The sequence below is a fragment of the Panthera leo genome, chromosome E2 (genome assembly GCF_018350215.1).
Source record: "Panthera leo isolate Ple1 chromosome E2, P.leo_Ple1_pat1.1, whole genome shotgun sequence".
Taxonomy (NCBI): Eukaryota; Metazoa; Chordata; class Mammalia; order Carnivora; family Felidae; genus Panthera; species Panthera leo.
Genome location: NC_056693.1, coordinates 16532167 through 16557756, shown reverse-complemented (window position 1 = coordinate 16557756; position 25590 = coordinate 16532167). Strand labels below are relative to the sequence as shown.

At 39.4% G+C, this 25590-nt stretch overlaps 1 protein-coding gene, 1 non-coding gene and 1 pseudogene across 3 annotated transcripts in view; 1 reads left to right on the top strand and 2 right to left on the bottom strand.

The window, feature by feature from the left end:
* LOC122208713 (zinc finger protein 420) overlaps positions 1 to 25590 on the top strand; it is a 122350-nt gene that overhangs the window by 30112 nt on the left and 66648 nt on the right. Inside the window, exons 2-4 of one of the 2 annotated variants that reach the window (XM_042920079.1) lie at positions 11628 to 11695; positions 13009 to 13135; positions 13414 to 13512. In XM_042920079.1, coding sequence (XP_042776013.1) covers positions 11687 to 11695; positions 13009 to 13135; positions 13414 to 13512 — 235 coding nt within the window. In that variant the 5' untranslated portion in view covers positions 11628 to 11686. The remainder of the gene's footprint in view (positions 1 to 11627; positions 11696 to 13008; positions 13136 to 13413; positions 13513 to 25590) is intronic. The other variant, XM_042920078.1, reaches the window with a different exon arrangement.
* On the bottom strand, positions 6082 to 6188 carry LOC122209271. The gene has a single exon (XR_006197543.1). It is a non-coding gene; the product is annotated as a U6 spliceosomal RNA (small nuclear RNA).
* LOC122208733 lies at positions 17362 to 17886 on the bottom strand (annotated as a pseudogene).

Sequence of the window (25590 nt, the reverse complement as noted above, 5' to 3'; positions counted from 1 at the left end):
AGGTCTAAAATGAGTCTCTTGTAGACAGCAAATAGATGGGTCTTGTTTTTTTTTTAATCCATTCTGATACCCTATGTCTTTGGTTGGCTCATTTAGTCCATTTACGTTCAGTGTTATTATAGAAAGATATGGGGTTAGAGTCATTGTGATGTCTATAGGTTTCATGCTTGTAGCGATGTCTCTGGTACTTTGTTTCACAGGATCCCCCTTAGGATCTCTTGTAGGGCTGGTTTAGTGGTGACGAATTCCTTCAGTTTTTGTTTGGGAAGACCTTTATCTCTCCTTCTATTCTAAATGACAGACTTGCTGGATAAAGGATTCTCAGCTGCATATTTTTTCTGTTCATCACATTGAAGATTTCCTGCCATTCCTTTCTGGCCTGCCAAGTTTCAGTAGAGAGATTAGTCATGAGTCTTATCGGTCTCCCTTTATATGTTAGAGCATGTTTATCCCTAGCTGCTTTCAGAATTTTCTCTTTATCCTTGTATTTTGCCAGTTTCACTATGATATGTCATGCAGAAGATCGATTCAAGTTATGTCTGAAGGGAGTTCTCTGTGCCTCTTGGATTTCAATGCCTTTTTCCTTCCCCAGATCAGGGACGTTCTCAGTTATTATTTCTTCAAGTACACCTTCAGCACCTTTCCCTCTCTCTTCCTCCTCTGGGATACCAATTATGCGTATATTATTTCTTTTTAGTGTATCACTTAGTTCTCTAATTTTCCCCTTATACTCCTGGATTTTTTAATCTCTCTTTTTCTCAGCTTCTTCTTTTTCCATAATTTTATCTTCTAGTTCACCTATTCTCTCCTCTGCCTCTTCAATCCGACCTGTGGTCGTCTCCATTTTATTTTGCAGCTCATTGATAGCATTTTTTTAGCTCCTCCTGGCTGTTCCTTAGTCCCTTGATCTCTGTAGCAATAGATTCTCTGATGTCCTCTATACTGTTTTCAAGCCCAGCAATTAATTTTATGACAATTATTCTAAATTCACTTTCTGTTATATTGTTTAAATTGTTTTTGATCAGTTCGTTAGCTGTCACTATTTCCTGGAGATTCTTTTGAGGGGAATTCTTCCGTTTCATCATTTTAGATAGTCCCTGGAGTGGTGTGGAACTGCAGGGCGCTTCCCCTGTGCTGTCTTGAATAACTTGCGTTGGTGGGTGAGGCCGCAGTCAGACCTGATGTCTGCTCCCAGCCCACTGCTGGGGCCACAGTCAGACTGGTGTGTACCTTCTCTTCCCCTCTCCTACAGGCGGGATTCACTGTGGGGTGGCGTAGCCCATCTGGGCTACTTGTACACTGCCAGGCTTGTGGTGCTGGGGATCTGGCGTATTAGCTGGGGTGGATCAGCAAGGTGCACGGGGGCGGGAGGGGCAGGCTCAGCTCGCTTATCCTTCGGTGGTCTGCTTCGGGAGGGGCCCTGCGGCACCGGGAGGGAGTCAGACCCGCCACTGGAGGGATGGATCCGCAGAAGCACAGCGTTGGGTGTTTGCGCGGTGCAAGCAAGTTCCCTGACGGGAACTGGTTCCCTTTGGGATTTTGGCTGGGGGATGGGCGAGGGAGATGGCGCTGGCGAGCGTCTTTGTTCCCCGCCAAGCTGAGCTCTGTCATCTGGGGCTCAACAACTCTCCCTCCCGTTGCCCTCCATCCCTGCCACTCTCTGAGCAGAGCTGTTAACTTATAACCTTCCAGATGTTAAGTCCCGCTTGCTGTCAGAACACACTCCGTCAGGCCCCTCAGCTTTTGCAAGCCAGACTTGGGGGCTTTGCTTTTCCGGCGGGCTGCCTCTCGGCCCTGGCTCCCTCCGCTAGCCCGTGTAGTGCGCACCTCCTCTCCATCCTTCCTACCCTCTCCCGTGGGCCTCTCATCTACGCTTGGCTCCGGAGAATCCATTCTGCTAGTCTTCTGGTGGTTTTCTGGGTTATTTAGGCAGGTGTGGGTGGAATCTAAGTGATCAGCAGGATGCGGTGAGCCCAGCGTCCTCCTACGTCACTATCTTCCAGCCTATCAAGTTCTAACACATTCTAAGAAAAAAAACAAACTAGTTTTCGTTTTACTCCTCCCTCCAGGTTTTATGTATATGCTGTCATTTTTTATCTTTTTTATTCATAATTTTCTTGCATCTAATTATGATGGTTTCTTTTCCACTTAATAAAGTCTCTTTAACATTTCTTGCAAGGCTAGTTAAATGCTGAAGTGCTTTTGTTGCATCCACACGACTCCTGAAACAGAATGCTACGGGCACCAGAGATAGTCACAACAAAGTTTATTACAATGAGAGGCAAGGCCGACCGAATGGGACCAACGCTCTTGATAAGAGTGTGGCCCCAAACAGCCCGGGTACAGAATTTTTAAAGCCGATCACATCGTATTATCATTATCTGGGAACAGAACAGAGATACAGTTCCCAGATGAGTTAGAAACAGTTCCCAGATGAGTTAGAAACAGTTGCCAGATGAGTCAGAAACAGTTATGGAATGAGGTAATTATTTTAGACTTTCTGCCGCTAAGTCGCAACCAGTGGATCTCCTTGACCTTGTCTTTGATGCTCTTTTCTTTGAGCTTTTGTTTCCTTCATTGGTAAAGCCTGATTCACAAGAGTATGAAGCATGATTTACAAGAGTAAAAACAAGGCTGTTATCTTTTGACCTTCAGTGTCAGAACAAAGCTGTTATTTTTCAAGCTAAGCGTTAGCCCTACACTACAATTTAACCCTTACACTTTAACTTTTGTTTGTCAGGGAAACTTTTTTTTCCTTTTTCTTTCTTTATTTATTTTGAGAGCGAGAGGGAGAACATGCACATGAGCAGGGGAAGGGCAGAGAGAGAGAGTCGTAGCCAGGCCCTGTGTGTTGTCTGTCAAAGCCCCACTGGGGGCTTGACCTCATGAACTGTGTGATCATGAATGGAGCCAAAATCAAGAGTCAAAGGCTTAACCAGCTGAGCTACCCAGGCACCCCATATCAGGGAAACTCTTTACCTCTCTTTCAAATCTGAATGATCACTTTGCCAGGCAGAGTATTTTTGGTTGTTCCTTTTTTCCTTTCAGCACTTTGAATATATGCTGCTATTCCCTTCTGGCCTGCAGAGTTTCTGCTGAAAAATCAGCTGATAGGTTTATTGGGTTTCCCTTGTTCATAACTTTCAGCTTCTCTTGATGCTTTTTAATTTTTTTTTAACATTTATTCATTTTTGAGAGACAGTGTATGAGTGGGGGAGGGGCAGAGAGACAGGGAGAATCCGAAGCAGGCTCCATGGTCTGAGCTATCAGTTCAGAGCCCAATGCAGGGCTTGAACTCACAGACCATGAGATCATGACCTGAGCGGAAGTCAGACGCTTAACTGACTGAGCTACCCAGGCGCCCATTCTTGCTGCTTTTAAAATTCTCTTTATCAAGTGTCTCGGTGGCTTAGTCGGTTAAGATCCGACTTTGGCTCAAGTCATCTCACGGTTTGTGAGTTTGAGCCCTGTGTCAGGCTCTGTGCTGACACCTCGGAGCCTGGAATCTGCTTCAGATTCTCTGTCTCCCTCTCTCTCTGCCTCACCCTTGCTTGCACACATGCATATGCACGTTCTGTCTCTCTCAAAAATAAAAGTAAATAAACATTTGGTGTGGAGCTCCTTGGGTTCATCTTTTTTGGTTCTCTTTTTGGTTCTTGAACCTAGATGTCTGTTTCCTTCCTTGTGTTAGGGAAGTTTTCAGTTATTATTTCTTCAAATAAGCTTTCTCTCTTCTTCTGGGACCGCTATAATGTGAACGTTTGTTTGCTTGATGTTATCCAAGAGATTCCTTAAACTTCCTCATTTTTCCCCCATTCTTTTTTTGCTGTTCAGTTGAGTGCTTTCTATTAGCCTGTCTTCCAGATTGCTGATAGATTCTTCTGCATCTGCCAATCTGTTGATTCCCTGTAGTGTGTTTTTCATTTCACTTATTCTATTCTTCAACTCTGATTAGTTCTTATTTATATTTCCTGTCTTTTTATTGAAGATCTCACTGAGTTCTTCCACTCTTCTCTCCAGCCGGGTGAGCATCTTTTTGATCATTACTTTAAATTCTTTTTCAGGCATATTGTTTATCTCCAATTCATTTAGTTCCTTGTATGAGGTTTTGTTTTGTTCTTTCTTTTGGAGCATATTCATCTATCTCCCCATGTTGCTTGACTTTCTGTGTTTGTTTCTATGGATTAGGCAGAACAGCTACTTAAACTTGAAGGAATGGTCTTGTGTATGGTTGTCCCCTTTATAGATTGTGTGTGTTTGGTGACTTTTGCTGGCTGGCTGGAATTGTGGCTTGCATGGGCTTGGGAGTCCCCTCCATGCAGTGAGCATTCTGGCTGAACAGCTAAGGCTGAAGTGGGTGCAGATCAGTGTGGTCCCCGGATGCTCCACACAGCTCTTGTCCAGGCAGGACAGTTAAGGCTAACGTGGGTGCAAGCTGGGGTGTCACAAGGCTCTCTGTGGGGAGGGTGTCCTGGCAGGGTGGCTAGAACTGAGGCAGGGTGCAGGCTGGAAGGTCCTGGGGCTTTCTGTGCAGCAGGCATTCTCGCAGAGTAGCTAAAGCTGAAGTGGGTACAGGCTGGGTGGGGGTGGGTCTCGGGGTTCTAAGAACTGAGGGCACCCTGGCAGGACAGTTAAGGCTAAAGTGGGTGGAGCCCAGATGTTCTCAGGGTTCTAAGCACTGAGGGCGTCCTGGAAGGTCAACTAAAACTGAAATGGGTTCAGGCTAGTAAATCCCAGTGTGCTCTGGGCTGGGGGTGCCCTGGTGGGGCAGCTGGAGCTGAGACAGTGTGTGGGCTGGGAGGTCCCTGGGCTCTGTGCAGAGGGTATACTGGCAGGATAGCTGAAGCTGATGTGGGTGTAAACCAGGGTGTTCCAGGACTCTGTACAGACTGTGCCCCAGAGGGGTAGCTGGAGTTAAGGCAAGTCATAGCCCAATGGGGTCTTTGGGCTTTCCATGCAAAATGTGTCCTGGTAGAACAGTTGAAGCTGATGTGGCCACAAGTTGGAGTGTCCCAGGGTTCTCCATACTAAGGACAACCTGGCAGGATAACTGAACCTGAATTAGGTGCAAGCTAGGGTGTCTCACTGTATGCAGCACAGGGTTTGCCCTGGCACAGTGGTGGGAACCAATGCAGGCATGGGCCAGGAGTTCCCAGGGTACACTATGCAGGGGGCACCCTGGCAGGTTGGCTGAATCTAAAGCGAACTCAGGTAGGAGTTTCCAGAGCTCTCTGCCCTGGGGATACTGTAGGTAAGCCATCTGAGGCAAAAGTGGTGTGGGCCTGCTGTGTCACCTTGGCATGAAGGCTGGAGCTGTAGGGAGCACTAACTGGTGTCCTAGTGTGCATTACTCTGTGGCCACCTTGGTGGAATGGCTGGGGCCGGTGTGGGCTAGGGACCTAGGGCTTACTGAGGTGGCAGGCAGGTAGGGCACTTAGACTGTCCATTAGCTCCTCCCACGTGGGGACAGTTCCAGCAGCATCCTTGCCTTTTGGCAGAATTTTAAGGCTGGACTTTTTATTTGCTAGTTCTTTTAAACCAGGCTTTTCCCCCCCTGTGCCCCAGTACAACTGGGGCTGGTGTGGACTAGGGCACCCAGGGCTCACTGAAGGAGGCTGGCTCTGGTGTCTGGACCCTCCTCCAGTTTTTCAAGGTGGATAGGGGAGTGTAAACCCTATTGCTTTCCAGTCCCTTTGACCCAGAGAGAGTTCCAGAAGATTTTCTACCATTTGTTGGTGTTCTGGGGCTTGCTTTTATAAAGTAGTTACTCTTTTATTTCTATTTTTTTAAGTTTATTTATTTTTGAGAGAGAGAGACGGAGTGTAAGCAGGGGAGGGGCAGAGAGAGGGAGACACAGAATCCAAAGCAGGCTCCAGGCTCTGAACTTCCAGCACAGAGCCCAACGTGGGGCTTGAACTCACAAGCCACAAGATCACGACCTGAACCGAAATTGGACACTCAACCGACTGAGCCACCCAGGTGCCCCATTACTCTTCTATTTTTTATTATTTTTTTTTCACAGTGACCAGATGGCATTTATTGATGTAGCTCTTGTTTCCCACTGCAGTAAATTTAGTAGAGGAAACAAGACTAAAAATATAGAAACTTCACATCATCCTTGTGTGGGGGCCATTTGAATCTTCTCTATATCATTCCAATTTTAGTATATGTGCTGCCAAAACAAGTACAGCATTTCTCTTAAACTGCAGTTGGATTATCCTGTGCGCAAGGTCAGATGAATCTGTTCACTGGCCCTTCAGTGTTATCCCTTCCCACTGCAGTTCACAGCATCAGGGGTGGGGGTTCCCTTTGTCACCATGTCTCTATCTATCTTATTCTCTTGTGCTGTTCTCTCTGTATTTTGTTGTACAGAATCTGTTTAGTTGTTTCTCAGGTCTTCTTCAGGAGGAATTTCTCTATGATAGGTGTAATTGGGTGTATTCTGTGGAAGGGATGAGTTCAGGGTCTTCTTCCTACCTTGCCATCTTGGACTGGAACCCCTAACTGTGGTTTCTTGACAGTGTCAAGGATAAAACTGCCCTGTTTTACTAGAATTTTCAGTAATTTAACCCAGGTGTCAGGGTTTTACACTATGTGTGGGACACAGAGTCCTCATCCTCAATGGGGAAAAACTGAGAGCTTTTCCTCTATGGTCATGAACAAGGTAGGGATGTCCACTCTCACTACTGTTATTTAACATAGTACTGGAAGTCCTAACCCCAGAAATCAGACAACAAAAGGAAATAAAAGGCATCCATATCAGCAAGGAAGAAGTAAAACTTTCCCTATTTGCAGATGACATGATACTCTATGTAGAACACCCAAAAGATTCCACACACAAAAAATTGCTAGAACTGTTATATGAGTTCAGCAAAGTTGCAGGATACAAAATCAATGTACAGAAATCTGTTGCATTTTCATACCAATAATGAAGTAGCAGAGAGAGATATCATTAAATTGATCCAATTTATAATTGGACCAAAACCCATAAGATACCTAGGAATAAACCTAAACGAAGTAAATGGTCTATACTCTGAAAACTATAGAACACTGATGAAAGAAATTGAAGATGATGCAAAGAAATGGAAAAACATGCCGTATTCATGTATTGGAAGAACAAATATTGTTAAAATCACCATAATATCCAAAGCAATCTACACCTTTAATGCAATCCCTATTAAAATATCACCAGCATTTTTCACAGAGCTAGAACAAACAATCCTAAAATTTGTGTGGAACCACAAAAGATCCCAAATAGCCAAAGCAATCTTGAAAAAGAAAAGCAAAGCTGGAGGCATCACAACTCAAGACTTCAAATTATATTACAGGGGTGCCTGGGTGGCTCAGTCAATTAAGCATCTGACTCTTGAATGTAAGTTCAAGCCCTGCATCAGGCTCTGCACTGACAGTGTGGAGCCTGCTTGGGATTCTCCTCTCCCTCTTTCTCTCTCTCTCTGTCTGCCTCTCCCCTACTCATGCTCATGTGCGCTCTCTTTGTTGCTCACTCTGTTGCTCACTCTGTCTTAAATAAATAAACTAAGAAAACCCTATCACTAAGCTGTAGTGATCAAGACAGTGTGATATTGGCACAAAAACAGACACATAGATCAATGGAACAGAGTAGAAAAACCAGAAATGAACCCACAACTATATGGTCAATTAACCTTTAACAAAGCAAGAAAGAATATCCAATGGAAAAAAGTCTCTTCACCAAATGGTTTTGGAAAAACTGGATGCCAACATGCAGAAGAATGAAACCAGACCACTTTTTATACCATACACAAAAATAAATTCAAGTGGATGGAAGACATAAATGTGGAACAGGAAAGCATCAAAATCCTGGAGGAGAATACAGGCAGTAACCTCTCTGATGTTGGCCATGGCAACTTCTTCCTTAGATATGTCTCCTGAGGCAAGGGAAACAAACTATCGGGACTTCATCAAAATAAGAAGCTTCTACACAGTGAAGGAAACAATTAACAAAATTGAAAGGCAAGCTTAGGAATGGGAGATGATACTTATAAATGACATATTTGATAAGGGTTTAGTATCCAAAATCCATAAAGAACCTATCAAACTCAACACCCCCCCCCAAAAAAAAATCCTGTTAAGAAATGGGCAGAAGACATGAATAGACGTTTTTCCAAAGAGATACAAATGGCTAGCAGACACGTGTAAAGGTGCTCAACATCATTGATCATTAAGGAAATACAAACCTGAAGTATAATGAGATATCACCTCACATCTGTCATAATGGCTAAAGTCAACAACACAGGAAACAACAGGTGTTGGCGAGGATGCAGAGAAAGGGGAACTCTCGTTGGTGAGAATGCAAACTGGTGCAGACACTCTGGAAAACAGTGTAGAGGTTCCTCAAAAAGTTAAAAATAGAACTACCCTACCATCATCCAGCAGTACACTACTAGATATTTACTCAAAGTATAGAAAAATACTGATTCGAAGGGATGCATGCATCCTAATGTTTATAGCAGCATTATCAACGTTAACCAAATTATGGAAAGAGCCCAAATGACTATTCACTGATGAATGGATAAAGAAGTGGTGTATGTATACAATGGAATATTACTCGGCCATAAAAAAGAATGGGATGTTTCCTTTTGCAACAACATGGATGCAGCTAGAATGTATCGTACTAAGCGAAGTAAGTCTGAGAAAGACATGCCATATGATTTGACTTATATGTGGACTTTAAGAAAACAGATGAACATAGGGTATAAAAGAAAAAAGGCTAATCAGAAAACAGACTGTTAACAATAGAGAACAAACTGAGGGTTACTATAGGGGTGGTAGATTGGGAGATGGGTAAATGGGTGATGGGTGTTTTGGGCACTTGTTGTGATGCACACCGGCTGTTGTATATAAGTTATGAATGACTGAATTCTGTATCTGAAACTGATACTACCCTGTGTGTTACCTAACTGGAATTTAAATAAAAGCTTAAAAAGAAAACAAGCTAAAACCTTAAAACTCTTAGAAGAAAACAAAGGAGATCTCTGTTGCTTAGGTTAGACAATGGTTTCTTTCATGTGACACCAAAAGCACAAACAACCAAAGGAGAAAAAATAACATAAATTGGACTTAATCAAAGTTAAAAACTTTTGATCTTCAAAAGACACCATGAAATAAGTGAAAATATAGCCCACAAAAGGTGCCCAAAATGTGCACATTATATGTTCATTAAAACATTGTATCTTAAAATATATGAGAAATTATTACAGAGCAACAATAAAAAGACAATCAGATTTTTTAAATGAGCATAGAATCTGAATACATATTTTTCTGAAGAAGGAATAGAAATAGTCAATATACACATAAAGGTGTTCATTATCATTCGGGAAATGCACATCAAAATCAAAATGACATACTGTTTCAAATTCATAAGAATGGCTATAACCTCAAATGGTGGTGATGATGTGGAAAAATTGGAACCTTGACATATTTTTGTCAGAATCGAAAGATGATGCAGTTGTTTTGGAACAGAGTTTAGCAGTTCCTGAAGATGTTAAACATAGAGTTACCAGTTACAATATGACCCAGCAAATCCACTCCTAAGTGTATATATCTAAGAGAAATGAAATGTGTTCCACACAGAAACATGTGCCTGAATGTTCTTAATAGCATTATTTATAGTAACAAAAGTGAAAACAATGCAATGTCCATCAACTAATGAATGGGGAAAAAAGATGTTGTATCCATACAATGGAATGTTTGGCAATATACAGGTATGAAGTACCCATCCATGCTAAACATAAATGAACCTTGAAACATTATACTATGTATAATATGAAAGAAGCCAGCCAGAATAGACCACATATTATATAATTTAATTTATACAAAATGTCTATCTAGAATAGGCAATTTTATAGACAGAATAGATTAGTTGTTGTCAGGGTCTGGGGAAATGAGAATGGAAGTAATTGCTAATGCATATGGGTTTTGTTTTTGGATAATGAAATACTCTAAAATCAGATAGTGGTAATGATTGCACACCTCTGTGAATATAATAAAAACCTATAGCTTATATTTTTAAAAAGATGAATTTATGGGGCACCTGGATGGCTCATTCAGTTAAGTGTCCAACTCTTGATTTCAACTCAGGTCATGATCTCACAGTTAGTGGGTTCGAGCATGCTGTCAGAGCAGAGCCTGCTTGGCAATCTCTCTCTCCTTCTCTCTGCCCCTTTCCCACTTGCTCTCTCTCAAAACAAATAAATTTTTTTAAAAAAGGGATGAGTTTATGAAATGTGAATTATATATCAATAAAGCTGTTAGAAAAAGAAACTAATACAAGAAAGATGTTCGACCTAATAGGGGTGGAGAATGGTTGTAGTGGTGGTTAAATTCACAGACCTGTTTGCTGATCAATTAAGTGTTAATGTGTATAAGGCATTGAGCACATACTTTGCGCTTGATGAAATTATTTGTTGTACAGGTACTTTTTCAAACCATCTTTAGTCTGACATTGGGAGACCGGATGATGTTAGGCAGGATAACAGAGAGCTGCTGCCCCCAGAATTCCTGAGTTCAGCTAAGGCCATGATTCCATGCAACAGGCTGTTGTTTTCTGCTAGAGAATGCTTTGGATTTGTTCCTTGGTTACTGGGTGAGGGTAATGTCACTTTCTGTGGCCTGGATGAAACCTATGCTTTGGATTCAGAATGCTTCTTGCACATGAATGTGAGAATGCGCCAGGGAAGCACCTGATGTATTTAGTGTGTTGAGACCTGGGGGGAAGAGGCAGATCTTAGTCGTGGAAAGTGTTTTTTCAAGGAATTGGCCTACAAAGATCACCATTTCCAGGCCTGAGGGCCCCATCAGTGTCCTTCAGGTGGGTACTACTTAGATAAATTTGCATCAGGGTTCCCTAGGCTGTAAAAGATGAGCCATTCAGGCCAGGTCAGAGAACCCTAACAACATCATGGGGATTGGATACTGCCTTAGCATAAATTAATTCTTCTACATTTCTGTTATCTGGAATTAGGGAAGGGATGAGATTGTTTAAACTTCTGAAGATCTTTTTATGGAAAGAGCCTAAATGTCCATCAACTGATGAATGGATAAAGAATTGTGGTTTAGATACACAATGGAATACTACGTGGCAATGAGAAAGAATGAAATATGGCCTCTTGTAGCAACGTGGATGGAACTGGAGAGTGTTAGGCTAAGTGAAATAAGTCATACGGAGAAAGACAGATACCATATGTTTTCACTCTTATGTGGATCCTGAGAAACTTAACAGAAGACCATGGGGGAGGGGAAGAAAAAAAAAAAAAAAGAGGTTAGAGAAGGAGGGAGCCAAAACATAATAGACTCTTAAAAACTGAGAACAAACTGAGGGTTGATGGGGAGTGGGATGCAGGGGAGGGTGGGTGATGGGTATTGAGGAGGGCACCTGTTGGGATGAGCACTGGGTGTTGCATGGAAACCAATTTGACAATAAATTTCATATTTATAAAAAAACAAAAAAACTTCTGAAGATCTTCTCAGTATATAAGTTGGGGTGTGGAAGGGACCAGGTGCCATGAAAAGGGGAAGAAATACTTCACTTAGTCATTTAGAAGTAGGCCTCTTTTCATGGTTTCCTTTCCCCTCCCCTGTCTTCTCAGGACTGCACTTCTCCATGAGAAGAAGCCAGAGGAGGACTCATAAATTGAAATTCTAAGCCATGCCTTGTGTGAGTTCATGTTTCTTCTTCCCCTTTATATCAAACAATCACTGTTTTTTGGGATATGAATATTCAGTATCCTTATCTCCAGACTTTCTGCTTTACTGAGTGCTCTCCTGCTCACTCCCCTTCTAGTGAATGATGAGAATGGGTCCCAGGTGTTTCTCAATTGCCCCCCACTTCTCTAACAATATTTTAGGGATACATTTGCAAATCAGGAAATGTATTTGAGGAAAGCATAAAACCTCTCCAGTCAGGATGTGGTTTGATGAGATGGTACTACACATGAAAAATTTGGTCTTTCTCATTGACCTGAATGTTCTGATTAAGACGGAAATTGGTGTTAGTCTCAGAATGTGGTGAGTTCTAATCTGTGATTTTAAGATTGGTAATGTGATCAAATGTAGGATTGAGGACAGAGAGAGAATTGTGTAAGGGAATACTTCAGAGATTAATACCATTGACAGGGTCCATTTTGAATTAAATAGTATGTAGAAGCCAAGGGCCACATCTGTGTGAGTGTAGCTCATCTTTCATTAGCTTTCTGTTGCTCATAATAAGCAGAAGTGTACAGTGAGCAATGATAAGTGGTAAATATGATCAGCCAGATGATTAAATGATTGAGAATTTCAGAAACAGAGCTGTGAAGATCGTTAGAGGAAGAGTGCAAACTACTGCAAAATATGAAAATGATGACAATCTTAATATGGAATATTACATAGTCTGAAAATGTTATCTATGAAAGGATTTTCCAGGGCTAGGAAGAAAGAATATTATTACGAAATTATTCTGAAACTTGACTTAGAAAGAAATTCTGAAATTATATATAAATCTTATTTTCTAAGGTAAACATTTTAAAAGACATTTTGGAATGTGCCCATCAGGTTTATTTTTTCTTTTGTCTTCCTCCTCCTCTCCTTCCAGCCCTCTCTTTTTCCCTCTCTTCTTTTCTTTCTGTTTTCATTCTTTAAAGGGAAAGGGGAGGAAGGAACTTTGAGTTTATTCGAGGATTTGCATGTGTTATGTGCTAGCATACATTATTCTATTTAATCAGAAAACTGTACTTACCTGGGTTTTGTTCATTCCCATTGCTATTCCCAAGAGGCTATGAATAAGAGTAAGTAATAGGAATGTTCAGAATTGTTGAAATACTCTGTATTTCACACTCACTTCCTTTCTATTACTTACCCACACTGATTTTCTCTTCCTCTCATTACCTGTGTGTGTGTGTGTGTGTGTGTGTGTGTGTGTGTGTGTTCCTCTCAATTACTTCTAAAAAACTTTCTTTATTTTGCCATTAACACTTGGACTTGTCATTTCAGAGGTTGGTGTTGTTCAAGGATGTGGCCATAGACTTCTCTCAGGAAGAGTGGGAATGCCTGGACTTGGAACAGAAGGATTTGTACAGAGATGTGATGTTGGAAAACTATAACAATCTGGTCTCACTGGGTAAGTTTGGTCCCAATAATTCAACTTCAATCTTTGTGAAATTCAGGAAATGTCTTAAGTACCTAGATGAATTTCAGATCCCTGTTCCCAACTAAGTAATTTATTGCTTATAAACTTTAAAATGGGCAGCTCCATTGAGTACCTTAATCGTCTCTATTCTTCAGATAATCTTCCTGTGAATCTTTCTGTATTCTTCAGACGTTCTTCCTTTATGAACAAGGGTTCAATTTTATTTTGGATGAGCAGAGTGTAACCATATCTATTTCCATTCTTATAAGCAGGATTTTCCATTTCTAAGACAGATGTACTTTCCTTATTGAAACAAGGGAAAGAGCCCTGGAAGGTTGTACAGGATGTGACAAGAAGTCAGAGTTCAGGTGAGTAAGAGATGGTCAAACAAGGGGAGGCCATTGTGGAGAACAGTCAAATCGCTTAATTCATTGGCTACAACTTTGAGATATTAGCTGAACAGTTCTCCTCAAAGATCAAACCAAGGCATGTGGAGTAAAAGCTTGAACGCTGGAAGGTAAAACTGTTTTAGCATCAGTTACCAAAGGAAACCCCTTTTTTTACCCGAATTACCACTTCCTTGCTTTTCTTTCATATTCACCTATATTTTCAAACAGGGAAAAGCCTTCCTTCTTCTCCTGTGATAACAATTTTACCTGTATTTTTGATCCAATGAAACCTGTATGAGCCTTTATCTAACAAATATTTTTTTAAAATACCCTCTATGGTCTAAGTTTTGAGTGAACAAGAAAAACTCCCTATCCCCATCCCTAGGAAAGATCCGTTCTTTCCTAGCAGAAGAGATAGTTACAAATAAGAATGTAGAAGGAAGGAGTGATAAGTGTTATGAAGTAAAACAAAAAGCAGAGGAGAATAATGGTGTAATGGGAGGAGGTGTTTTATAGAGGGTGGTCAGGGATGGCCCTCTGAGATGCTGACATTTGAGGAGAGAAATGACTAAAGTGCTGGAGTAAGTCGTGCAAATTCTGAGAGAAGAGTGTGTAAGGCAGAGAGACTAGCAATTGCAAAGGAACTGAGGTAGGAATGAGTTTGATGCTTTTAAGGATCAGCAGATAAACAGGTGTGGCTGGGATGAGTGAGGGAGCATAAACATTGAAAATGAGCTGAGAGAGGAGGTGGGGCTGGGTCATGCAGGGACTTGTATGCCATGATGGAGAATTGAGATTATGTTGAAAGTACGATAAGAATTATTTCGAGCAGGGGAGTTATGTGACTGAACTTGTTATTTTCAAAGACTACTCTGGATACTGTATAGGAAATAAAATGGGAGCAAGAGTGAAGCAGGAAGACCAGTTGGAAAGCCATTTTTAGTCCACATTAGAAATTATGGTGGTTTAGGTGAGGGCAGTAGCTTATAAGTAAAGGTGACATGAAAGAGTCAGATTCAGATCAGATTTTTAAAAAATTTTTCTTTAATGTTCATTCATTTTTGAGAGAGAGAGAGAGAAAGAGCGAATTAGCTGAGAGGGGCAGAGAAAGAGGGAGACACAGAATCGGAAGGAGGCTCCAGGCTTTGAGCTGTGAGTACAGAGCTGACATGGGGCTTGAACCCAAGAACTGCAACATCATGACCTGAGCCAAAGTCGGACGCTTAACCGACTGGGCCACCCAGGCACCCCAGATTCTGATCAGATTTTAAAGGTAGTACCTCTTGCTAATTAATTGGAAGTGGTATATGATGAAAGAGAAATCCAGAATAACTTCTTAGATTTATGCCTGAGCAACTGAATATCTTTTTCTTTGTTAGGAAAGACAGGTATTCAAGAGTTCTGTTTTGTTCATGATACTTTAGGGATATCTATTAGAAATCGGAAGAAATCAAGAAATGACCTGGAAAGAAATAATATACATATAAATAGAATTTAAAACTTAGAAGAAATAATTTATGAAGTTATATAACAGTTAAAAAAGAGAAAAACCCTAATCCACTCTGTATTTTATTTAGAAAGAAGGGGAATATTCTGCAAAGGAGACTGAGAAGGAATAGCTAGTGAGCTAATAGGAAAATAAAGAAAATGTGGTATCTCAGAAGCCAAGTGGAAAAAGGTATTTACGAAAGGGCAGCATCTTTCATATCAGGGAACATGAGTAAGTTGAGGACTCAGAATTGATCACTGGATTTGGTAATGAGGGAAAAGAAAGCTGTAGATTGGTTCAGATAGAAGGGAAGAGAAGGGAAATGGGAGGGAATTTAGTATAGGGAATGATTGGAAGAACTGGAATCACTTAGACCATGGTTTTGATGCCAGCTTTTGTCTTAAGCACATTACTTTACCAGACTGATAAGATTGTTGAGAAGATTTGGAATACTGAATACAATTACATTATACTAAGTTCTCAATAAGAGATCATTTTTATGGAAGGAAAATTAGGAGAAATGAAAAAACTACACTGCTGCATTTTGAAGTGCAGACAGAAGATTTCAAAGTAGAAGTTTGTGAATAGCTCCAGTCAGAAGGCTAGAAAACATTCTAGGGGCTACTCTATGCTGTGACTACCATACAATCAAGTTTTTCCTGAAGATTTCTTCTAACTAAATATCTCTTGATTCTGTGTGCTCTCACAATATCCACTAGCAACACTTTAAACCTATAGTGTCTCTAATTTGGGGTATTGCACTACCCTTCTAAATGGTTTTGACACAAGAGAGTAATGTTTTTAAAAAATATAAATCAGATCACATAACGATAAAATCAAAACTAGAAAGCCCTACCTAGTCTAGCTCCTGAAAGGTTTTACAACCCTTCCTTAGCTACCTGTCCCCTTTCTCATTAGACTCCAGCCACAGTAGCCTTCATTCATTATCTCAGATACATCTAGTATCTATGTATCTAGTGTCTGTGCTCTACCTCTTTACATCACTCACTCTGCTCACCTAACTCCTATGCTTCTTTAGGCTCAACCTATATATCATTATATCCTGAGAATTCTTTCCCGACCTCATTCTCAGTAATGATCTTTCAGATTTTCTTACGGTAATTTCCAAGCTATAATTCTATAATATAGTAATCCTAGTAAGATCATAACTCTTTGGCTGCAACACCATACATTGTTGTCTGTAAAGGAGATCTGCAGAGCTCTATGTGTCTCTGACTTAAGTGAACCTTCAAAATTTCATGTGCTCTTCTGGATGTTGTATGGAAACCAATTTGACAATAAATTTCATATTAAAAAAAAAATCTCATGTGCTCTTAAGAAAATTATCCCCTCCATACAGGCCTCCAGCAGAATTTAAGGGAAACAAGATCACTTCCTGTACTAACATGGCAATATTTTTCTTACCACTAGAACTGTCTTCATAGAAACCAATTTCCATTAGCAAAATTATCCACCTTCTCCTAAGAGGTTATTTAGGACCAATTCCAATTTGTCTTACATCTTCGGTTACTTCACTCAGGTCCAGAAGTCCAGTCTTTCCAGGGCATCAATCATCAGCTGAACTCTTATCTCATCCAGATCTATATGTCTCCCAATTGGATTTCATTCCCCACTCTTTTCTTAACACCCAAATCTTTTCCACCTTACTGTTTGAAACTTTATAAGAAATACCCCATATTATCCTCAGCGTGTTTTAATATTCCTTTCACCTTTTGTCTTCAAATGAACACTTTAGCCATGCCATGAATATACAGCTTTCCCTTAAAGCACTTGCTTTGTCTTTGTTCTTGTTTTGTCTTCCCTCACAGTCCATTATTTTCCATTATCAAAGCCCCCAGCTCCTTTAAAGCACTTTAAAGACTGAACCACCCACCAGGTATTCTTGTTCTATTATTTACCAATTTCCTCTCCTTGAGTAGACTAAAGATCAAAACACTTTGCCCACTAACTTTCTCTCCTCCACTACACCTGTCACCATTGTTGGTGATCTCAGCATCCTTATAATAATACATCTTAATTCTCAATTCCTTAATCTCATTTCAAATTATCTTTCTCTTCCAAATTCCTTCATTTATTCACACCCTGATACATAAACCTTGTAATTACCAGCCCAAAATCTGTTTCAAACATTCACTCTCTCTGACAGCTATTTTTAAACTTTTCAACTGACTTATTCTAATACTACCACTTCAACCCACATAGTGTAATGTCTTCCATATTTTTAAAAAATTGTTCTTGATGTTACATTTTCCATTCCTTTACTCTGCTCTCCTTGATGGCCATGAATTACCTATACTTCCTTACCTCCCATTCTCCCTTGCCTCTTCAGCTACAGTTATAGCCATTGCTGAGTGCCTTTTCTCTTCCTCCCTGGACAGTTTTATAGCATGCCCCAGAAATTGCTTATTTTATTTATTTTTGGACACCATTAGTTTATTATAAAAAAGAGACATGAAAATTATTTACATGATGAAAGATTTCACAGCTTCACTGGAATGGGTGCCTTCACTTTATGCCATTTCAATAATGATTTATTTCAGTTCACATACTTTCCAAGAATGTCACCATCTCTAAATAAGAAATAATCCTTGTCATCTAGAACTACTTTGGTGCTTCATATTCTGGGAGAAGAACTTTATCTCCAACTTTCACACTGACTGGTTGAATCTCTCCACCCTTTCTTTAGAGCCTGATCCAACAGCTACTACTGTTGTTTGCAAAACTTTTCCTTGAGATTTTTCTGGAAGCATAATACCACCTTTGATTACAGTTTTGGCTGCAACTCTTTTCAACTAAAACTCGGTCAAAAGGGGAAGAAACTTTCTAAACACTTGTCCTGCCATGACTCCAGCTGCCGCAGTTCCTACTCTGCTCTGGAGATGCCACCACTGCAAGGAGACCTGCAGTCTGACCCCCAGGCTATGTGAACTAGAACTGGCTTATTTTAAAAAATTAGATTGTGGGGCACCTGGGTGGCTCAGTTGGTTAAGCGTCCGACATCGGCTCAGGTCATGATCTCGAGGTCCGTGAGTTCAAGCCCTGCATTGGGCTCTGTGCTGACAGCTCAGAGCCTGGAGCCTGTTTCAGATTCTGTGTCTTCCTCTCTCTCTGACCCTCCCCGTTCATGCTCTGTCTCTCTCTGTCTCAAAAATAAGTAAACATTAAAAAAATTTAAAAAAATTTAGATTATAACACATTTCATACTTTAGACACAGAATAATCCCTTTGATCTCTAATTGGTGCCAGATTCATTTAATAGTTTTGTTATCTCTTAGTCTAATTCTTTGTATGGATTAGCATCCCTTCACTTATTGTTCTACCACACTGGGCCAACTCAAACTGTTTTAGTTGAAAGGAGAAGAATATAAGCATCAGGTTCCAAATTTGCCCTGGACCCTCACAGGGAGCATTAGGGGAATCCAGTGTTCTTACTTATAGAATTTTTATTTAGGGAATATTGCTAACATTTAGAACAAGTAAAACTATCAGCCATATGATTTTTTTAAATCTATTTTTAAGGGTGCCTGAGTGGTTCAGTTGGTTTAGCATCCAACTCTTGATTTGGGCTCAGGTCATGATACCACAGTTCATGAGATAGAGCCCTGCTTGGGATTTTCTCTCTCCCCCTCTCTCTGTCCCTTCCCTGCTTGCATGCATGTGCACACACGCTTGCTCTCTCTCTCTCTCTCTCTCAAAATAAATAAATAAATAAATAAATAAATAAATAAACTTTGAAAAACCTATTTTTATAGTGAAATATATGGGAAAGTACATAAAACATATGTACAGTTTGATTAACAACCACCCATGACAAGAAACAGAACATTGCCATCACTCCAGAAACACCCTATGAGTATATATATTTGTGACTTAGGTATACAGGTCTAAAATGTATTGTTTAGTTTTGCCCATTTTAGGATTTAGGTGAGTGGGGTCATATTGTACATATTCTTTTGTGTCAGGCTCCTTTTATTCAATACTGTATTTGTGAGAGTCATCCAGAGGTAGCTCTAGTTCATTCATTTTTATAAGAATTCCACTGTTTGAATATACCAGAATTAACTCTTGGTTACTAATTTTTAGTATATTCTTGGCTAAAATGTAGGTCATTTCTAATTTGGGCTGTTTATAAATATTGATGCTATAAATGTCACTTGATATGTTTACTCATATACCTGAGCATGAGGTTCTCTGGAATATCTATCTTAGATAGATATTCTAAGAGTGAAGGTGCTGGGTCAAAAGATATGTGTATCTTTGATTTTACTAGATACTGCCAAACTGTGTTCTGAAGTAATTATACCAGTGTCCAGTCCCTATCAATAGTATATGAGAATCTGCACCACATCCTTGACCACACATAATATTGTCAGATTTTAAAATTTTTGCCTATCTACTCAGCTTGTATCTGTCATTAGAATTTTATTTCCATCTCCCTGATTACTAATGGTTGCTAATGGGCTGTTTTTTAATATATTTGTTGCCATTTGGAACTTTTCTTTTGTAGATTCCTGTTCTTATTTTTGGCTTATTCTTCTACTGGATTGTTAATCTTTCTGTTACTGATTAGATGGGTTTTTTTATTTTTATAGGTAGTATATTTGTGTTTCAGGTATCTTCTACTGTGTGCCTTGACTTTTCACCCTTTTTCTAGAATCTTTCGATGAATAAAAGTTCCTAATTTTAAAGTAGTAGAATTTATCAATCTTTTCCTTTGTGATGGATATTTTTTGTGAGCTATTAAAAAATATCCTTCTATACCTTTAATTCATTAATATATTCTTCTATATAATTATTTTTAAAAAGATTTAAAAAAAATTTAACCTTTATTTATTTTTGAGAGAGAGACAGCGTGTGAGCAGGGGAGGAGCAGAGAGAGAGGGAGACACAGAATCTGAAGCAGGCTCCAGGCTCTGAGCTGTCAGCACATAGCCCAATGCGGGGCTTGAACTCATGAACCGTGAGATCATGACCTAAGCTGAAGTCGGACCCTCAACCGACTGAGCCACCCAGGCACCCCTTAAAAAGATTTTTAATGTTTCCTTTCACATTGAGGTTTTCATCCTACCTATAGTTGACTTCTCTCATGGTGTGTGAAATAGGGGTCTAGTTTTTCTAGTTGTCTTGGCAAGATTGATTGTAAAGTTTATTTTCTCTCCCCACGAAATGCTACTTTTATCAAATATAACTTCTTTTTTTATGTGGGCATATTTCTGGACTTTGTATATTTAAGCCCTGTGATAATACCACATAGTTTTAATTATAGTTGCTTTTAATTATAGTTGCTTTTAAAATATTTTCATCTTCTCTTTAAGAATGTTATGACCATTCATGGTCTTATGTCTTTCTAATTAGGTTGACAGCCTTCTCCCTTCAAATGTGTTGGGATTTTGATTAAGATTGCATTGACTCTACAAATCATTTTGGGAGAAAATTGACAAGTCTACAATATTGACTTTCCCCAATATGTTTCCTAACAATGTCCTGATCACAGAGTTGTAGACAAAGTGGAAGTGGCCATTGTTGCACCTCCCCATTTGCTCTAAGTCCCTCCCCTTCTGGCTGAAGTGACTTCCAGGGGACGGCTTGAAGGGCCGGCACCATTTTTTCACCTTGTTCATTTTTTTCTTTCCCATTTGGGAGCCAGATATTAAAGACTAGGACATTCAAAAACAGTGGCATATCTAGAGAAAATTAGAAAGTGACCATGTCTACCCAGAGAAAAGCCCAGAAAAGACTGGAGAAGACCTTAAGTTTATACCTGCGTGTGGTCCTCAGCACAGAAGCCTACAACAATCAAAACAACAATAGTAACATAAATTGTCAAACCCTGAGAGAGGGAGAGAATCTGATTTCTGGAATTACTTAGAATTGTATAAAATGGGTGCACCTGGGTGGTTCAGTTGGGTAAGCATTCAACTCTTGATCTTGGCTCAGGTCATGGTCTCACAGTTGGTGAGTTTGAGCTCTGTGTCAGGCTCTGTACTAAGCTTAGAGTTCTCTCTCTCCTTCTCTCTCTGTCCCTACCCCACCCATTCTCCCTCTCCCTCTCTCTCTCTCTCTCTCTCTCTCTCTCTCTCAAAATAAATAAATAAACGTATAAAAGAAAGAATTGTATAAAATTTCCAGTATTGCGGCAAAAAATCGCAAGGCATACAAAGAAACAGGAAAATATGCCCCATTCAAAGGAAAAAAATAAACCAACAGAAACTGTTCTGGAAAAAGACCTGATGGCATATATACCAGACAGACTGTAAAACAACTGTCTTAAAGATAGACAACTAAAGGAAGATGTGGATAAAGTCACTAAAACTGTATATGAACAAAACAAAAACCAATAAAGAACTAGAAAACCTAAGAAGATGCCAAGAAGTAGTTCTGGAACTAAAAAGTACAAGAACCCAAATGAAAAATTCACTAGAGGGATTCAAAGACAGGTTTGAGCAGGCAGAAAGAATCAGTGAACTTGAAGATAGGACAATAGAAAGTATCTAGTCTGAGGATTAGAAAGAAAAAAAAAGTAGAAGGAAAGTGAACAGAACCTATAGGACCTATGGGACAGCATCAAGCAGCTAAACATATGTATTTTGGGAGTCGCAGAAAGAGCAGAGACAACATTTGAAGTAACAATAGCTGAAAAACTTCCCAAATTTTATGAAAGATGTAAATATAAACATACAGGCTCAACAAACTAAAGTAGGATGAACTCAGGCATCTGTACCAAGATGCATTATAATCAAACTTTCAAAAGTCAAAGACAATTTTGAAAGCAACAAGAGAGTAGCAAATAATTATACACAGTGATCCTCAGTAAGATGATCAGATTTCTCCTCAGAAACACTAGGGATCAGAAGGTAGTGGGTCAATATATATATATACAGTGTGCTAAAAGACAAAAACTGTGAACCAAGAATCCTATATCCAAGAAAACTGTGTTTCAAAAGGGATAAATTAAGACATTTTTAGATAAAAGCCAAGGGAGTTTGTGACCACTTTACCTTACCTCCTCTGCAAGAAATGTTTAAGGGATTCTTGCAAGGTGAAATAAAAGGACACTAGACAGTAACTAGAAGCCATATAGAGAAATACAGAATTCAATAAAGGCAAATAGATGAGCAATTATAAAAACTATTATTGTAACAATAGCTTGTAACTACTTTTTGTCTTCTGTGTGATTTAAGAGACTGATAAAGTTAACAAACAAAACCCCACAATGTTAGTCTAAAAGCTAGTATTATTGTTAACTTTGGTTTGTAGCTTCAAATCTTGTTTTCTACTTAACTGGAGTGACTAATACTTTAAGAGACTGAGTTTGTTTTTTGGCACAAATGTATAAAGATGTAATTTTGTGACACTGACAATCACAGGGGGTGGGGACTGAGACATAAAGGAGTAGTGTTATTGAAATTAAGTGTATGTTATTGAAATTAAGCTGGTATAAACTCAAATTAAAGAGTTATAACTTTAGGACATTAAATGTAACCCACCCCCAGTAATAACAACGAAAATAGCCATACACAAAAGAAGATCCAGTTGACACTTGGACAACATGGGTTTAAACTGTGCAGGTCCATTTATATGTGTAGTTTTTACAGTCTAGTACCACAAATGTATTTTCTTTCCCTTATGGTTTTCTTAATAATTTTCTTTCACTAGCTTACTTTATTGTAAGAATAGAGTATATTGGGGCCCCTGGGGGCCTCAGTCAGTTGAGCGTCCAGCTCTTGATTTCAGCTTAGGTCATGATCTCACCGTTCGTTGGATCAAGCCCCATGTCGGGCTCCATACTGACAGCATGGAGCCTGCTTGAGATTCTCTCTCCCCGTCTCTCTTTGCCCCTCACCCGCTCTTGCTCTCTCTCCCTCTCTCTCTGAGAATAAATAAATAAACAACAAAGAATAGAGTATATAATACATATAACATGAAATATGTGTTAATTAACTGCTTATGTTATCATTAAAGCTTTTGGTTAACAGTGAGCTATTAGTTAAGTTTTGAGGGTGTCAAAAGTCATATGCAGATTTTTGACTGGGTATTTGTTACCTTTAAGCCCCTTTATTGTGCAAGGGTCAACTGTACATAAAAGGAATGAGAAAGGAATATAAATATTTCTCTACAAAAGTCAACTAAAAGAAGTGAAAAGAATAAAAAGAAGACTGTAGTATGCAGGAAATGAGAGACAAACTTAACTTCCTGACTTCAAGAATTCCCATAAAGCTATAGTAATCAGGATGGCATTGTATTATTGGTGAAAGAATAAATGCATCCATGGAACTGAATAGAAAGCCCAGAAACAGACTTATACAAATATACTCAGCTGATCCTTGACAAAGGAGTAAAGGCAATCCAATGGAGAAAGGATAGTCTTTTTCACAAATGTTGCTGGAACAACTGAACGTACACACTTAAAAAAAAAATCTCAATATTGATGTCATACGTTTTCACAGAAATTAACTCAAAATAGATCATAGTCCTTAATGTAAAATGAAAATTATAAAACTTCAGAAGATAACAGAGGGGAAAATCTAGGTGATTTGGGGCTCAGAATGAGTTTTTTATAAACACCTAAAACTATAATCATGAACACAAAAGATACAGTTGGTTTTCATTAAAATTAAAAACTTCTGAGTGAATGACAGTTATGAGAATGAAAAGGCAAATCACAGAATGGGAGAAAAATCTTTGCAAGACAGTACCTGGTAAAGGACTTATATATAAAATATACAAAGAATTCTCGAAACTCAATAACAAAAGAACCCAGTTTAAATGTGGCCAAGAGATCTGAACCGATGCCTCACTAGAGAAGATAAACTCATGACAAATAAGTATACGAAAAGATATTCAGATGTCATATGTCATCAGGTTATCACATTTTTATTTATTTATTTTTTAATTTTTTTTTAACGTCTATTTATTTTTGAGACAGAGAGAGACAGAGCATGAACAGGGGAGGGGCAGAGAGAGAGGGAGACACAGAATCTGAAACAGGCTCCAGGCTCTGAGCAGTCAGCACAGAGCCCGACGCGGGGCTCGAACTCACGGACCGTGAGATCATGACCTGAGCCGAAGTCGGCCGCTTAACTGACCGAGCCACCCAGGCACCCCAGGGTATCACATTTTTAAAGAACCATGGGATGTAACTACAGGTCTCTTAGAATGACTAAAATCCAAGACACTGACAGCTCCAAATAGTGTCAAGAATGTAGGGCAACAGAAACTCTCTTTCATTGTTGATGGGAATGCAAAATAGTACAGTCCCTTTGGAAGGCAGTTTGACACATTCTTACAAAACAAAATGTAGTCCAACCAGCAAAGAAATTGAATTGGTTATCAAAAATCCCCCAGCAAATAAGAGTCCTGGGCCAGATGACTCCCCAGGGGAATTCTACCAGACATTTAAAGCAGAGGTGATACCTATTCTTCTCAAACTGTTCCAAAAAATAGAAATTGAAGGAAAGCCTCCAAACTCATTCTATGAAGCCTGCATTACCTTGATTCCCAAACCAGACAAAGACCCCACTAGAAAGGACAATTACAGGCCAATATCCCTGATGAATCTGGATGAATTGAATTCAACAGTACTTAAAAAAAATTATTCACCATGATCAAGTGGGCTTCATTCCTGGGCTGCAGGGCAGGTTCAATATTTGCAAATCAGTCAGTGTGATACATCACAATGATGGAAAAGAGTATAAGAACCATATGATCCTGTCAGTAGATACAGAAAAAAGCATTTGACAAAATAAAGCATCCTTTCTTGATAAAAACCCTCAAGAAAGTCTGGATAGAAGGAACATACCTTAATATAAAAGCCATATATGAAAGGTCCACAGCCAGTATCATCCTCAATGGGGAACAACTGAGAGCTTTTCCCCTGAGATCAGGAACATGACAGGGATGTCCACTCTTACCACTATTGTTCAACTAGTGTTGGAAGTCCTAGCCTCAGCAATCAGATAACACAAATAAAAGGCATCCAAATTGGCAAAGAAGTCAGACTCACTTTTTGCAGATGACATGATACTTTACATGGAAAACCTGAAAGATGCCACCAAAAAACTACTAGAGCTGATATGGGAACTCAGTAAATTCACAGGATATAAAATCAGTGTACAGAAATCGGTTTCATTTCTGTACACCAATAATGAAGCAACAGAAAGATAGTAAGGAGTAAGTCGCATTTACAATTGCATGAAAACCCACAAGATACCTAGGAATAAATCTAACCAACAAGGTGAAAGATCTGTACACCAACAACTGTAGAAAACTTATGAAAGAAATTGAAGAAGACAAGTGGAAAAACATTCCATGTTCATGGAACAGAAGAATAAATATTGTTAAAATGTCAATAACTACGCAAAGCAATCTATACATTCAATGCATTCCCTATCAAAATAACACCAGCATTCTTCACAGAGCTAGAACAAACAATCCTAAAATTTGTATGGAACCACAAAAGACCCTGAATAGCCAAAGTAAAGCTGGAGGCATCTCAATCCCGGACTTTAACCTGTACTACAAAGCTATAATCATCAAGACACTATGGT